The sequence below is a fragment of the Pan troglodytes genome, chromosome 3, assembly GCF_028858775.2.
Source record: "Pan troglodytes isolate AG18354 chromosome 3, NHGRI_mPanTro3-v2.0_pri, whole genome shotgun sequence".
NCBI classification, from domain to species: Eukaryota; Metazoa; Chordata; class Mammalia; order Primates; family Hominidae; genus Pan; species Pan troglodytes.
The window spans coordinates 177909746-177923597 of record NC_072401.2 but is presented as its reverse complement, the minus strand read 5'-3'; the positions used below and the strand labels follow the sequence as shown (position 1 = coordinate 177923597).

The 13852-nt window shown below is 38.7% G+C and overlaps 1 protein-coding gene across 2 annotated transcripts in view; it reads left to right on the top strand.

Moving 5' to 3' along the window:
• Window positions 1–6370: 6370 nt before the first annotated feature.
• Window positions 6371–13852, top strand: part of ASB5 (ankyrin repeat and SOCS box containing 5) — a 63578-nt gene continuing 56096 nt past the window's right edge. Inside the window, exons 1-2 of one of the 2 annotated variants that reach the window (XM_009448600.4) lie at window positions 6371–6470; window positions 7792–7902. Coding sequence is in view for 1 of the 2 variants with exons in the window: in XM_054683506.2 (XP_054539481.2) it covers window positions 10658–10706 (49 nt within the window). In the remaining variant the exon portion in view is untranslated. Of the gene's footprint in view, window positions 6471–7791; window positions 7903–10652; window positions 10707–13852 lie in introns of those variants that run through there. The other variant, XM_054683506.2, reaches the window with a different exon arrangement.

Genomic DNA, 13852 nt, shown 5'->3' with positions numbered 1-13852 from the left:
GTTCTGTAGAAAACAAATTGAATATATTTGATCTTAGCTTCTGTTGATCAGATTAGTCACAAAAGTTGATACATCAGTGGACATAATGGGAAAATTTATTACAAGCCAAGATGGTGTAAAAAGGAGTGAATAAGATTGGCAGACAGTTCTCCGTGGGTCTCGTATGCCTGTGCTTTTTTTTGTGTGTGTGAAAGGGGGCTTGCTGCCTTTTTTATATAGGCTTATCCTTTCAAGGATATTTGTATAGCATATAGCTTGGAAGATGGAGGTAAATGTCTTTGGATCAGAGGGTGGGCTTGTTTTGTTTACCATTCAGTATAATAAGCGTAGTGATCTTCCTCCAGGGTAAAGTGTAGGTAAGCTTACTGCCCACTATAAAAGATCTGGGTTCCTAAATCTTGGAGTTCCTGAACCATGACATGAAACTACTGCATGCATGGCACATACAATAGTTTCATCCCTTTGTTGTTGCCCTGTGGGCAAGAGGAACTGATGCAAACACTATACTCTTGCTGCTTGCTGTGCCATGAATAATAAAGTCCTGTGACTTGAAATAAAGTGGCTGACCTAGCAGGCTAATGTGTTTTGTTAACAGCCACAAAATTATGGCAGCCTAACTTACTAGATTACAAATAGTGTAAAGTCTCACATTCTTCACAGTTCTTGACGAGGAAGATTTTTATTGTTTATTTTTATTTTTTCTTTATTTCTTCTAAAAAAAAAAAGGGATCCATGTGCAGAGCATGCAGGTTTGTTACATAGGTATACGTGTGACATGGTGGTTTGCTGTACCCATTGACCTGTCCTCTGAGTTCCCTCCCCTCACCCCCCCACCCCCTAACAGGCCCTGGTGTGTGTTGTTTCCCACTCTGTGTTCCTGTGTTCTCAATGTTCAACTCCCACTTGTGAGTGAGAACATGTGGTGTTTGGTTTTCTGTTCCTGTGTTACTTTGCTGAGGATGATCACTTCCAGCTTCATCCATGTCTCTGTAATGGACGTAATTTCATTCCTTTTTATGGCTGCATAGTATTCCATGGTGTATATGTACCACATTTTCTTTATCCAGGCTATCATTGATGGGTATTTGGGTTGGAGTGGATCACCTGTGGTCAGGAGTTCAAGAACAGCCTGACCAACATGGTGAAACCCCGTCTCTACAAATACAAAAAATTAGCTGGGTGTGGTGGCAGGCACCTGTAATCCCAGCTATTTGGGAGGATGGTGCAGGAGAATCACTTGAACCCTAACCTTCTCTCCGTGGGTCATGCCAGCCTTCTAGTCAGTTTTGATGAGAGAACCTGGATACCTTGGTTGCCAGTGAAGGCTTCACACACTTATTATGCCTTTTTTTTTTTTTTCTATAGGAGCCCCCCACAGCCTCTGCTTCTAGTTGGCCATCTTAGCCCCGCCTCCTCAGCATATGTCAGATTTTTATTTTTTATTTATTTATTTATTTTTGAGACGGAGTCTTGCTCTGTCACCCAGGCTACAGTGCAGTGGCACTGTCTTGACTCACTGCAACCTCTGCCTCCCAGGTTCAAGCGATTCTCCTGACTCAGCCTCCCGGGTAGCTGGGATTACAGGCACCCACCACTGTGCCTGGCTAATTTTTGTATTTTTAGTAGAGATAGCATTTCACCATCTTGGCCAGGCTGGTTTCGAACTCCTGACCTCGTGATCCACCCGCCTCAGCCTCCCAAAGTGCTGGGATTACAGGCGTGAGCCACTGCCCCCAACCCAGATTTTTATTTTTATTTATTTTTATTTATTTATTTTTGAGATACAGTCTCGCTCTTTCACCAGGCTGGAGTGCAGTGGCACGATCTCAGCTCGCTGCAACCTCTGCCTTCTGGATTCACGTGATTCTTCTGCCTCAAACTCCGGAGTAGCTCCAACTACAGGTAAGCACCACCATGCCCAGCTAATTTTTGTATTTTTTTTTTTAGTAGAGAAGGGGTTTCACCATGTTGGCCAGAAAGGTCTCAATCTCTTGACCTCATGATCCACCCGCCTCGGCCTCCCAAAGTGCTGGGATTACAGGCCTGAGCCACCACGCCTGGCCCAGATTTTTATTTTTAATTAGCTTGCTTGGGAGTCACTGGGCTTCTTCAATGTGTGGATTGATACCTTTCATTAGATTTGCAAAATTCTCAGCCATTACATTAGCAAATTTTGCTGTTGGCCATTTTTTAAATCTATGACCTCTATTAAATATAAGTTAGGTTTTCTAATTATATCCTCAATTCCTCCTGTTCTTGCTTCCGTCTCTTTCATCTTGGGTAGTTTCTCCTGACATCTTCAGAGGTGCTAACTATGAGTTACATCTATCTGCTGATGATACACCCAACCATTGAGTTACTAATTTTAGATACTATGTTTTCTAGTTCTAGGGTTTCTCTTTTTCTTTTCATTTTCATTTTTTTCTTTTGCTTTAAATCTGTGATGTTCTTTTTAAAGATTCCACTTTTCTGCTGAAATGTTAAAATTTGACCTCTATCTTTGTCAGCTTAATAAAATACTCAATACATTTATCTTCACTATCTGAAATACCTATGGGTCTATATCTGTTTGTGCTAGTTCTCATTCATATTGATATGTCTTTCTGTGTGTTTCCTTATTATTTTTGAATGAATCCTAACCCTGTTTGAAAAATATGTATAGAAAAATTTAGGCCCTAGAACATTACCTTCCTCCAGAGAGCATTGTTTCTTTTTGTTAGGTGCCTATGGGCACTAGCAATCTTGAATCACCTTAATCCAATTTCAGGGATTAAAATTTTATTGCCCATGCAGACATTGAAGGGGCTCATGTACTTCTGGCTTACTCATTCTTACTGCTAGATTTCAGCTCTTCTGGATGTCAAGTCTAAGTGTTCAGCATTCCATTTGCTATGGTCCTCAATCTTGGTAGGCCTGTTTCTTCAACTTTTATTTCCGCTTTCCTGAAGAGACTGTATGAGGATTGCTTTATCTCCCTGCCATCTCTTCCTCATAGCAAATGTTCCTGGAGCAAAAGTGGTCTCAGCAAAAACAAGCAATGGGAAAAGGATTCCCTATTTAATAAACGGTGCTGGGAAAACTGGCTAGCCATATGCAGAAAACTGAAATTGGACCCCTTCCTTACACCTTATACAAAAATTAACTCGAGATGGATTAAAGACTTAAATGTAAAGCCCAAAACCATAAAAACCCTAGAAGAAAACCTAGGCAATACCATTCAGGACATGGGCATGGGCAAAGACTTCATGACAAAAATGCCAAAAGCAATTGCAACAAAAGCCAAAATTGACAAATGGGATCTAACTAGAATAAAGAGCTTCTGCACAGCAAAAGAAACTATCATCAAAGTGAACAGGCAACCTACAGAAAGGGGGAAAATTTTTGCAATCTACTCATCTGACAAAGGTCTAGTATCCAGAATTTACAAGGAACTTAAACATATTCACAGGAAAAAAACAACCCCATCAAAAAGGAGGCAAGGGATATGAACAGACATTTCTCAAAAGAAGACATTTATGCGGCCAACAAACATATGAAAAAAGTTCAACATCACTGATCATTAGAGAAATACAAATCAAAACCACAATGAGATACCATCTCACACTAGTCAGAATGGTGATTATTAAAAAGTCAAGAAATAATAGATGCTGGTGAGGCTGCGGAGAAATAGGAACACTTTTACACTTTTGGTGGAAATTTAAATTAGTTCAACCATTGTGGAAGACAGTGTGGTGATTCCTCAAGGATCTAGAACCAGAAATACCATTTGACCCAGCAATCCCATTACTGGGTATATACCCAAAGGAATATAAATCATTCTACTATAAAGAACATGCACATGGATGTTTATTGCAGCACTATTTACAATAGCAAAGACTTGGAACCAACCCAAATGCCCATCAATGATAGACTGGATAAGGAAAATGTGGTACATAAACACCATGGAATACTATACAGCCATAAAAAGGAATGAGATAATGTCCTTTGCAGGGCCATGGTTGAAGCTGGAAGCATCATCCTCAGCAAATGAACACAGGAACAGAAAACCAAACACCTCATGTTCTCACTCATAAGTGGGAGTTGAACAATGTGAACACATGGACACAGGGAGGGGAATATCACACACCGGGGCCAGTGGGGGGTTGGAGGGTGAGGGAATGAGAGCATTAGGACAAATAGCTAATGCATGTGGGACCTAAAACCTAGATGATGGGTTGACAGGTGCAGCAAACCACAATGGCACACGTATACTTATGTAAAAGAAACCTACACGTTCTACACTTGTATCCCAGAACTTAAAATAAAATAAATAATAATAATAAAAATAAAAAAGTAAAATCAAAAGGCACCTGAAAAAAAAAAGTGGTCCCAGAGTCCATGCTCTCCTCTTCGGATTTTCTATTTGTCCTGGATTCTTGGTCTGATGCTTTCTCATTTTCTTTATAGCTTTTAGATGCAACTAGAAGCATGGTTTAATGTTTCATCTAGAAATCATTGTCTCCAATGGGAGGTTTGTTCTGAATTAACTAGCCTGCCATTACCAGAACTGAAGATTTATTTATCTTTGCAATATAGTTTTTATTTAATTGCAGTATAATTTACACAGTGTAGAATTGCACACATCTTAAATAAAAATTTGTTGAGGGTTTTTTCCCCCAAATGTGTATTCCCATGTTACCATCACTGAAAGACAGATGATGTTCCAATATTCCTGGAAAGTTACCACATTTCCTCTTCTAGTCAAATCTACAACTCATCCTACCCCCTGCAGCAATGTCCTTTAATTTCAATAGTCATATATTTATGTTGTTGACTTTAAACTTCATATAAAATAAATCATATAACGTAGTCTTGCTCAAAGTAAGTTTTTGAGATTCATCTACATTTTGCACATATTCGTAGCTTATTCCTTTTATTGTTCTACTGTATTATGTTATGTAAATGTACCAGAGTTAGTTTGTTTCCTCTTGATGAAAATTTGAGTTGTTTTCAGTTTTGGTTAATATGAATATATCTTTTATAAACATGCTCAGGATTCCTTTGAATTTTAATTTCTTGTGGGTAATGAGAGGCCATTCATATTTAAACTTAGGATATAGCTATGTTATTGGAGTTTCTTACACCAAGCTACGTACCAGGCTTCATCTTCCAACTTGGTCTTCAACAGTTGGTTTTACTTGTCATATATTTTGTTATTTCAAAACTTATTTATTTAACAAATTTTTATAAAGCACTTAGTATGTGCTAGACATTATTCCAAATACTTTTAAGTACTGACATATTTAATATTTAATCATTCTGACAACCTATTGAGATAGTTATTATTAGTATTCGCATTTTACGAATTATGAAATGGAGGCATAGAAAGGTTAATTAACTTCCCGAGGTCACAGGAGGAAAAGTGGGAGAGTTAAGATTCAAACCAAGGTGCTCCTCCTCCAGAGGCAATGCTGCCTTTCTAGAGATGTTCATATGTGGCAAGGAATGCCTCCAACATAATATCATATAACCTTAGAATAAATGACCAGGCCCCTTTCATATGCTGCAAATGTTCTTTATAGTAAACCATTGCACAAAAATTAGGTACATATAAAATGTGCTCATTTGAGTAGCAAGGTTGGTAAACTGAAGAGACTCTCCACAAGTCAAATATGGGCAAAGCGTGCTTACCTGTTGACCCCATTCGGTTCCTCACGAATGTTTCCTCACTTGTTCGGGGAGCGAGTTTTCATTCTCTCCGTGTATGAGTTGCCAAATTCATGTGATAAATATGCAAGAGGCTGAAGAGTTCAGTCCCTTCAGTGTTCTTGTGCAGTCTGCCTTCCCTTGCCATTCACAAAAAAAATCTGATCTTGGTTTCATGGACCTCAGTGTAATGATGTTCATCTTTGTTGGTCTTTGCAAAACACTGCCAAAGCCCACTACTGCCTTTGGTGATATTACAGACAGAGGCCAGGCGGGGGAGCTCCCCAAAGGACTCTACATAGAAAGTGTGACCAAGCCAAGCTCGGAGGCAGTTACCATTAAAAAAAAAAAAAAATGAAGCCAGAATGTAACTGGAAAGCAAAATAGAGGCTTGAGAATTGTCCAAGTGAGAAAGACAAGGAGAGAATATAAACATTAAACTAATGCTGAGGTCGGTGGACAAATAAAGGCTTCACTCGACTTTTTATTGATTTGACATTCTGGTACTAGATAAAGGAAAGAGCAAAACAAAGTGCAGGATCGAGAGAAAATCGATTGCTTGAAAGACTGGGTATTTTACTTGCTGCAAGTCCCGACTGTGTCAGCTGATGAGTTTAACACTATGAGAGCACAGTCCTCAGCTGCCTGCTCGCTGCTGCAATCCCCACGCTGCTGTGTGCCCTATAGCACCTGGCACACGGGAACCGCTCGAGAGATGTGTGTGAATGAAGGAGCCACATCTTGACTTGCGACGCAGAGCAGTAAGCTGCAGTTATTTGGTAGCGGTAAGCTGGAGTTTGAAAAATTACTCTGGGGCAGGTTTGTTTACTGTTTTTGAAAAGGATAAAATCAGGGGCTCACCAGTTGCGGGGCTGCCTTTAAAAGGAAATTAAAAATGCAGGGCATATTCTCATACACCCTTCCAATGGGCCTGTAATATAACTATTTTCCTGTTTTCATAGTTGAGAAAACAGGGTCAGAGGGATTAAGGAACTTGCCCGAGTTCACACGGCTCATAACTAGAGCAACTAGTTCTTCTGAAGACCTTGCCCTGCCTGCCTACCACTTTCTGCTGACTTATCCTGATTTTCCTGGGACATACAGCATGTCAGCTGCTAGATGCTCATCAGAGCAAATGTCGAGGCTTTAAGGTGGCCGTGTAGTTTTTGTTGTCTTCATTTCCCTACTGGTACAACTTCAGTTAATTCACGGGTTGCGTTAGGGTTACAGTAATATACAACAAGATGTATTTGCTGTTACTATTCTTATTATCATTGCCACGATCACATCTTCAGGTAAGAGTTCCCAGTTCCAGAGCCTTGATTTCTTAAATCAGGAGCCATGGATGCCAGTGTGGGATATGTTTTATTTCTAAAACCCAAAATATCTGCTGTCTTCCCAGGATATATCAAACCATTGAGTGACTTTGTTATGGAGCCTGGGAAGATGAAATTACTCAGAATATTTGTGATGTCTACATTTCTTAAGAAGTTACAGCTATCTCTCATACCATGGAGAAAAAATACATCATTTGTTTTATATATAATATTGGTTATGAATTCTGATTATAGAAATGGACATATTTCCTAACACCAGAGGGGGGCTGATTGATTTCCTTTATATAGCTACATGTCTACAGTAGGCAGTGAGTATAGTACTATTGGAAGTTGGACATTTCACTAGACAAGCACACAGTAAAATTTCAGTGCCTGGCATGCAACAGATTCTAATTTAACTTAAATAACAAAGTAATAGTAATAATTACAATGTAGCTAATATTTGTTGAGCTCTTACAGTGCAGGCGAGTGTGTGCTTCATATGAATTATTGCATTTAAACCTCCCAACATGTGAAGTAGATACTTTTATCATGGAACTCTTTACAGGTAAGGAAGTGGAGGTGCAGAGAGGGTTACCAGATCGTCCAAGATTACACATCTATGGTAGAGGCAATACTTGAACTTAGTTTATGTTTTACTACACTGGGTAAGATATTTGAAATTAGAGCAAGGTTGAATATGTAGTATCCTTTTCACATATTATTTTATCCCATTAAGCTTAACAAGGAAAAGATGAAGCCCAGCTCATTTTCTGTCTTCTGTACACAGGTGGAAGAATAAATTCTACCTCCTGCTTGCCTCGCTGCAGTGGGCATGAGGGAGAGGGGACTCAGCCAGATGCTGAATTCCCCGGAGAGCTGACAGGTTCCCAATTTCCAGGTTTGTATTATTGCCTGCAAGTATGAAGATGGGAATATTACCAGCTAGTGCATGACTAGTGCTTATCTTCCTTCCTCCAGGATAGAAGCACCAGAGGCTAGCAGGGACTAGCCCGAGGCTGAGTGGTGGTCACCAGAGTGACTCCTGCAGCCCCAGCAGACATGTGCTGAGGCTCCCCTTTGCTCATATTCTATGGGATCGTAGGGAGCTGGGAGATGGAAGCATGAAGAGTACTAAGTTGACTGTGTAAACTGCTGGAGAAAGGTGAACTATGTACTAGTATTGCTCATGTTATATAAAAAGTATTAAATTTATAAGTCTAATAAGAACATGTTTAAAATATAATTTTTTTCTCTAAAATTCATAACTGGAGTTAAAATAGATTTGAAATGCATGCACACAAGGCAGTACTTATGTTGTTAAAGAAACTGTAATCTTAGAATCCTAAACAGGGTCCTCCTAGACCCCAATTTTATTAGCCAATTGGCCATGTTCCAGGGTAAATGATATATTTTACCTCAAGAAATGATCATTATTAATTCATACACGTGTATAAGAATGCTGATGAAATTGCTATGCAGGGCCTGATGCGGAGGCTTATGCCTGTAATCCCAGCACTTTGGGAGGCCGAGACGGGCGGATCACCTGAGGTCAGGAGTTCGAGACCAGCCTGGCCAACATGGTGAAACCCTGTCTCTATTAAAAAATACAAAATTAGCCAGGCATGGTGGCATGCGCCTGTAATCCCAGCTACTCAGGAGGCTGAGGCAGGAGAATCGCTTGAACCTGGGAGGTGGAGACTGCAGTGAGCCCAGATAGTGCCACTGCACTCCAGCCTGGGCGACAGAGTAAGACTCCATCTCAAAAAAAAAAAAAAAAAAAAATTGCTATGCTGGAAGTACTGGAAAGATCACTGTGGCATCATTTCACTTCTAATGTGGTCCCACGCTTTGGATCTTCAAAATGATGTCATTGAAAGTTTTCCCTTTCAATAGTCTTTTAAATATGTGGTTAGTTAAAATGAGATGGTTAGAACAAATTCTTAATCATAGAAGATTTGGGTGAGGCACATCAGCTTTGGCCCAGTGACATACTCCACTATTTAGCCAAAGGCTATTTATAACCTACACAGGGCACAAATGTACACTGTAGATCACAGGGTGTGGCTACCTCAGAGGACAGTGGTTAAACCAGGCAATTATCCATGTTTCAACACTAACATCTGAATAATAACCTGAGAGGCACTGCAGGGCAAAAAACCTGGGTGGGAATCTCAGTACTTCCACTTCAAGATGTATAATCTTGTGCAAATTCCTTACCTTCTTTCAGTCTCTGTTTCTTCATCTGTTGTACAGAAGGGATAATGATACCCACTTCATAATTTCTCTTTACAAGGACTCCAGAAAATATAAATATATCAGGGTTTTTTTTCCGTACAAGTGAGAGAAGCCCTCAATTCAAATTGATTTGATTAACAACAGCAAAAATGACTTTATTACTTCATATTACTGTCAAATCTATATTACTGTCAGATCAGCTACTTCAGGTGCAACTAACTAGATCCAGGTGCTCCAATGGAGGTACCGTGATGCTGCCTTTTCAAATCTCAGCTGTGCGTTTCTTTTTATTGGCTGAATTCCTAGGCGAGCTATTTCTTTACTGTCAGTTATACCTCCAGCATCTTTAAGCTTAGATCTTGCTATCTTAGCCTCCCCCTGCAGAGGAAGAGCACTTTTTCCAAAACTCCAGCAGAAGTCCCAGAAATATCTTTCTTGGTTAGTTTTGGTCAAGTAACCTTCTCGAGAGCCAGGAGATAAGTACATGGACTTAGGTTGGGCAAGATATGATCCATTAAAGAAATGCTGGGCTTATAAGAAAACAAAAAACCAATTTCCTAACATTTCATTCTAATAAACTGTGTAGAAAATTTCTTGGCATATAGTAAGAATTTTAATGATTTTAAGAAATCTATTTTTTAAACTCTTATATATGCAGAACTACCAGCTTTCAGCCAAGTTTTTCTGGACAACATATATATATGAATAGAGCTCATTTAACCTAAAGCAATTTCTAGTTAGGGCAGATCTCAATATGTGATGTTTGATGTAACTCAATTTTTAGGATAAAGGCTGTTCTGTGTTCTGGGGAAAGCTAGTGATCTTCTCCAAAGAACCTGGATGCAATCTAAGTTAATGACCCTTTTTGTGGCTAAATATCTTTTTGATGGATTATCACAATGCTAGCAGAAATTACTCTTTTGTTCCATCATACTAGTAGTATGGCAAGAGACCAAATGAACATCTAAGGGCTTCATTTGCCTTTATTTTTTTTTCTCACGAGATTTCACAAAACAAAAAAAAATGAGGATTATGTTTTCAGTAGTGTTTTAAATGCAATAGTGAATATATTACCGTGACAACTTGCATACTTTTCTCTCTTTCCCTTTATCAGCCATCATTGGCCTTCAAATTTATGGGTATATGACTTTTCTTAGTTTGTATTCACTGTATACAAATTCCCCCCCAGTAGGATAGTCCAACAAAATAGCTCTCACCCAAACTTTCCCCAGCCAATACTATAAATAATAATTATGTGATAATTACAATCTCTAAGCGAGCTTATCCTTCATCAATAATTATGGATCTCTCATAGAAACCTGAGACATGAGTGCCTGTGATTCTGCTGTGAATATATTAATTGTCTATGACAGAAGCATTATGTCATAATATCTAAGTTTGCATCAGGAGTTATGAAAATGTGTTTTGCCTTTATAAAGTATCCATTTCCATTAGTGCAGCTTGGGGGTAAGTGAAGATAAACAGGATCTACTGAATGGAGATAAGGCTAAATTCGGTTTTTCTTTCCCTCTAAAGAATTTAACTTGAAGTGTAAACATTGCTGTTTTTATTTCAAATTCCCATGTATTCTGAACATCTAAGGGCTTCATTTGCCTTTATTTTTTTTCTCATGAGATTTCACAGAACAAAAAAAATGAGGATTATGTTTTCAGTAGTGTTTTAAATGCAATAGTGAATATATTACCTTGACAACTTGCATAATTTTTTCTCTTTCCTTTTATCAGCCATCATTGGCCTTCAAATTTCTGGGTAAATGACTTTTCTTAGTTTGTGTTCACTGTATACAAATAATCCTCAACAACCCTGTTCTAGGGCTAGGAACATGTCGCCATTATGCTGAACATTGGCAACCTTGCTGTTTGAATGTATCCCTGTGGTTTTGTTTTTTGGAATATTAGGAATAAAAAAAGTCAATTAGAGCCTTTAGATGTCTACCAGACATTTTTTTAAAGGGCTGGGCACAGTGGCTCATGCCTGTAGTCCCAGCTACTACAGTGGCTGAGGTGGGAGGACTGCTTGAGCCTGGGAGGTCGAGGCTGCAGTGAGCTGTCATCATGACACTGCACTCTCCAGCCTGGGTGACAGAGCAAGACCCTGTCTCAAGAAAAAAAAAAAAAAAAAAAGGTCATCGAAGGTGGGTCAATATATTTCCCTCCTGTTAAGATTTAGCAACTGGAAAGCACTAGAAACACGCAATTTTTATTATATCCCATTGATATTTTCAATCTAATAGCTTGGATCAATACTGTAGCTAAGTCAAAACAGTTTAGCCCCATAATCTCTAGATGCAAAATTCCCTCTTTTATGAGAATTTAAAGGCTAATCTGGTTATATTTGAAAGTCATTTTCCTATTCAACTTCTGAGTGACATGAAGCGAAGTCCCTAAAACACAGCAACAATTCGTGTAGTACTCTGGGACACTGAAGGAGAAGAGTGAGCAAGAGACTCGAAAGGAGGAAGGTGGGGAGTCCTAGGGGTCGGCTGTACAGTCTGTCCTCTGATACCTGCATGGAGGTGAGAAAAAGAGGCAGTTCCTAGAAAGGTGACAGCAGGAGGAAAGCCAGGGAGCCTTTCTTCTTCAGGAGCTGCTGTAAGGATCATCCCCTGAACACTGATGTCCTGATTCCCACTCCATTATTTTATTAAAATACTGAGTTGAAGGTCATCAGTGAACTTCTTCTGGCCAGACTCAACATCCTTTCCTTTATCCTCATCCTTTTGTTAGGTTGGTGAAAAAATAACTGCGATTTTTGCCATTAAAAGCAGTTGCAAAAACCGCAATTACTTTTACACCAACCTAATAGTTCTTAATCATTGGACCCTACCTTGAACGCTCAATGTTTTTTAATGTACTAACTCTCAAGTACCTTACTTGGCTTTCTGTTGTTTTAGTGGAAACCACTCACCAACACTTAGCTTTGAAGAGTCCAACAGTATTAGCCCCTCTTTCTTTATTCCCGCTTAGTAAGCGCACATAAAGTTCCATCTTATTTAATCATCGTAGCATGTATGCAGCTTACTGGAGTAATTTAGGTTCCTGATTACATATAATCTTGTATGATCTCTTCTGTGTGTGTCGTGGGTGGGGGCAGTATGTGTATGTGTCTGTGAATCTGTGTGACTCTGTCTCAATCTCTGTATGTATGAGTCGTATTTGCTCAATCAGATTGTAAGTGCTTAAAAATAGAAAATTTTAGAGGCAACTTGAGCATGTATTTTAGTTAGAACTATGTTCAAATAGTGTTGTTCTTTATAATTAACTTTTATGGGTCTCTAAAGCTCTCTGAGCCCAACTTTTCTCATTTTTAAAATGTGAATAATAATATTCACCCCCTAAGATGAAATAAATTCATAAATAAATAAATATATGCATGTAGCATCCAATGTACCCTCAATAAATGATTTTTCCTATGTTTTAACTTTTCTCACATCATTCATTCTAGTACTACAATGTTGAGTTCAGTTTCAACACTTTAGTTTGACTGATTGATCGAAGCTAACAAAATTAGGAAAGTTGAGATATACTGAGCTAATCAACTAGACCTTGCTACCACAGTCTCTCAACATGGTATATTATAAAAACATTTATCTCAGTAAGTCACTTCAATGACTAATCAATATTTTATTTTCCTGACGAAATGAACATGCCAGGAAAATAGATGCACAATACTTTTAATGTGGTTATGTGTCTTTTAAGTATTAACAGAGTTGTTCATAGTGTTATTTGGAAGCGTTTATAATATGAAAAATACAGCATCTAATTTCCACTTGAAGAATTCATATGCTATGAGTCATTTTATTTGGGCTTAATTTTTATTTAGTAATTAACAGACTCAGAGATGGTGAAATTTGCTGAGGGAAAGTATACCAACAGAACATACAAATGGGAATCAAGTAATTCATAAAAACAAAACCTGATATCTTGACATAAAATCCTAAATATTATACTGTAGTTTTTTGTATTAGTAAAACTAGAAGGATTTAAACTTAATGCACCGATGATTCCAGCCTTAGTGAAATGAAAATGTTTCTTAACCCCAAAGAATCCAGGCTCCTGATTAGCTCATGCGAAGACAATTATTTATGATAGCACTTACTGGTAAAGAGAAAGGACTGAAACCTTAGATGGGCACTTAGACGTGACTAAGGCGGGTTTTATTTCTGATCCCGAAGCACTGAAGGGGAAGTCTGCAGTGACTCAGAGCACTGTGATGGCCCAGCTGTCCACGGGCATACCTCTCTAGTGTGGAGTCAGGCATCATCATGCCAGAGGGAAGACTCACCATAGAAGAATCAGCATGTATTGACTCAACTGACACAGTCTTACCAGTAGTGAAAGAGAGGAACATTTTGTTAATCTTCTATTTGAAGTTAATTTTCACTGACTCCCAAAGCACATATGAAATGGCACACTGGGTCTAATTAATGTCTGCCTAGCCAGTATTCTGCCTCTGAAAATGATACCAGGGGCCATTTTCATAAGAAGCTTGGTAATTTCTTTCTAATATATAGATCTAACTATTATTATTATTATTTTCTGAGAGCCATTCATTCATTGGGGAAAGAAGCAGCCTGCTTTATTTGACATATT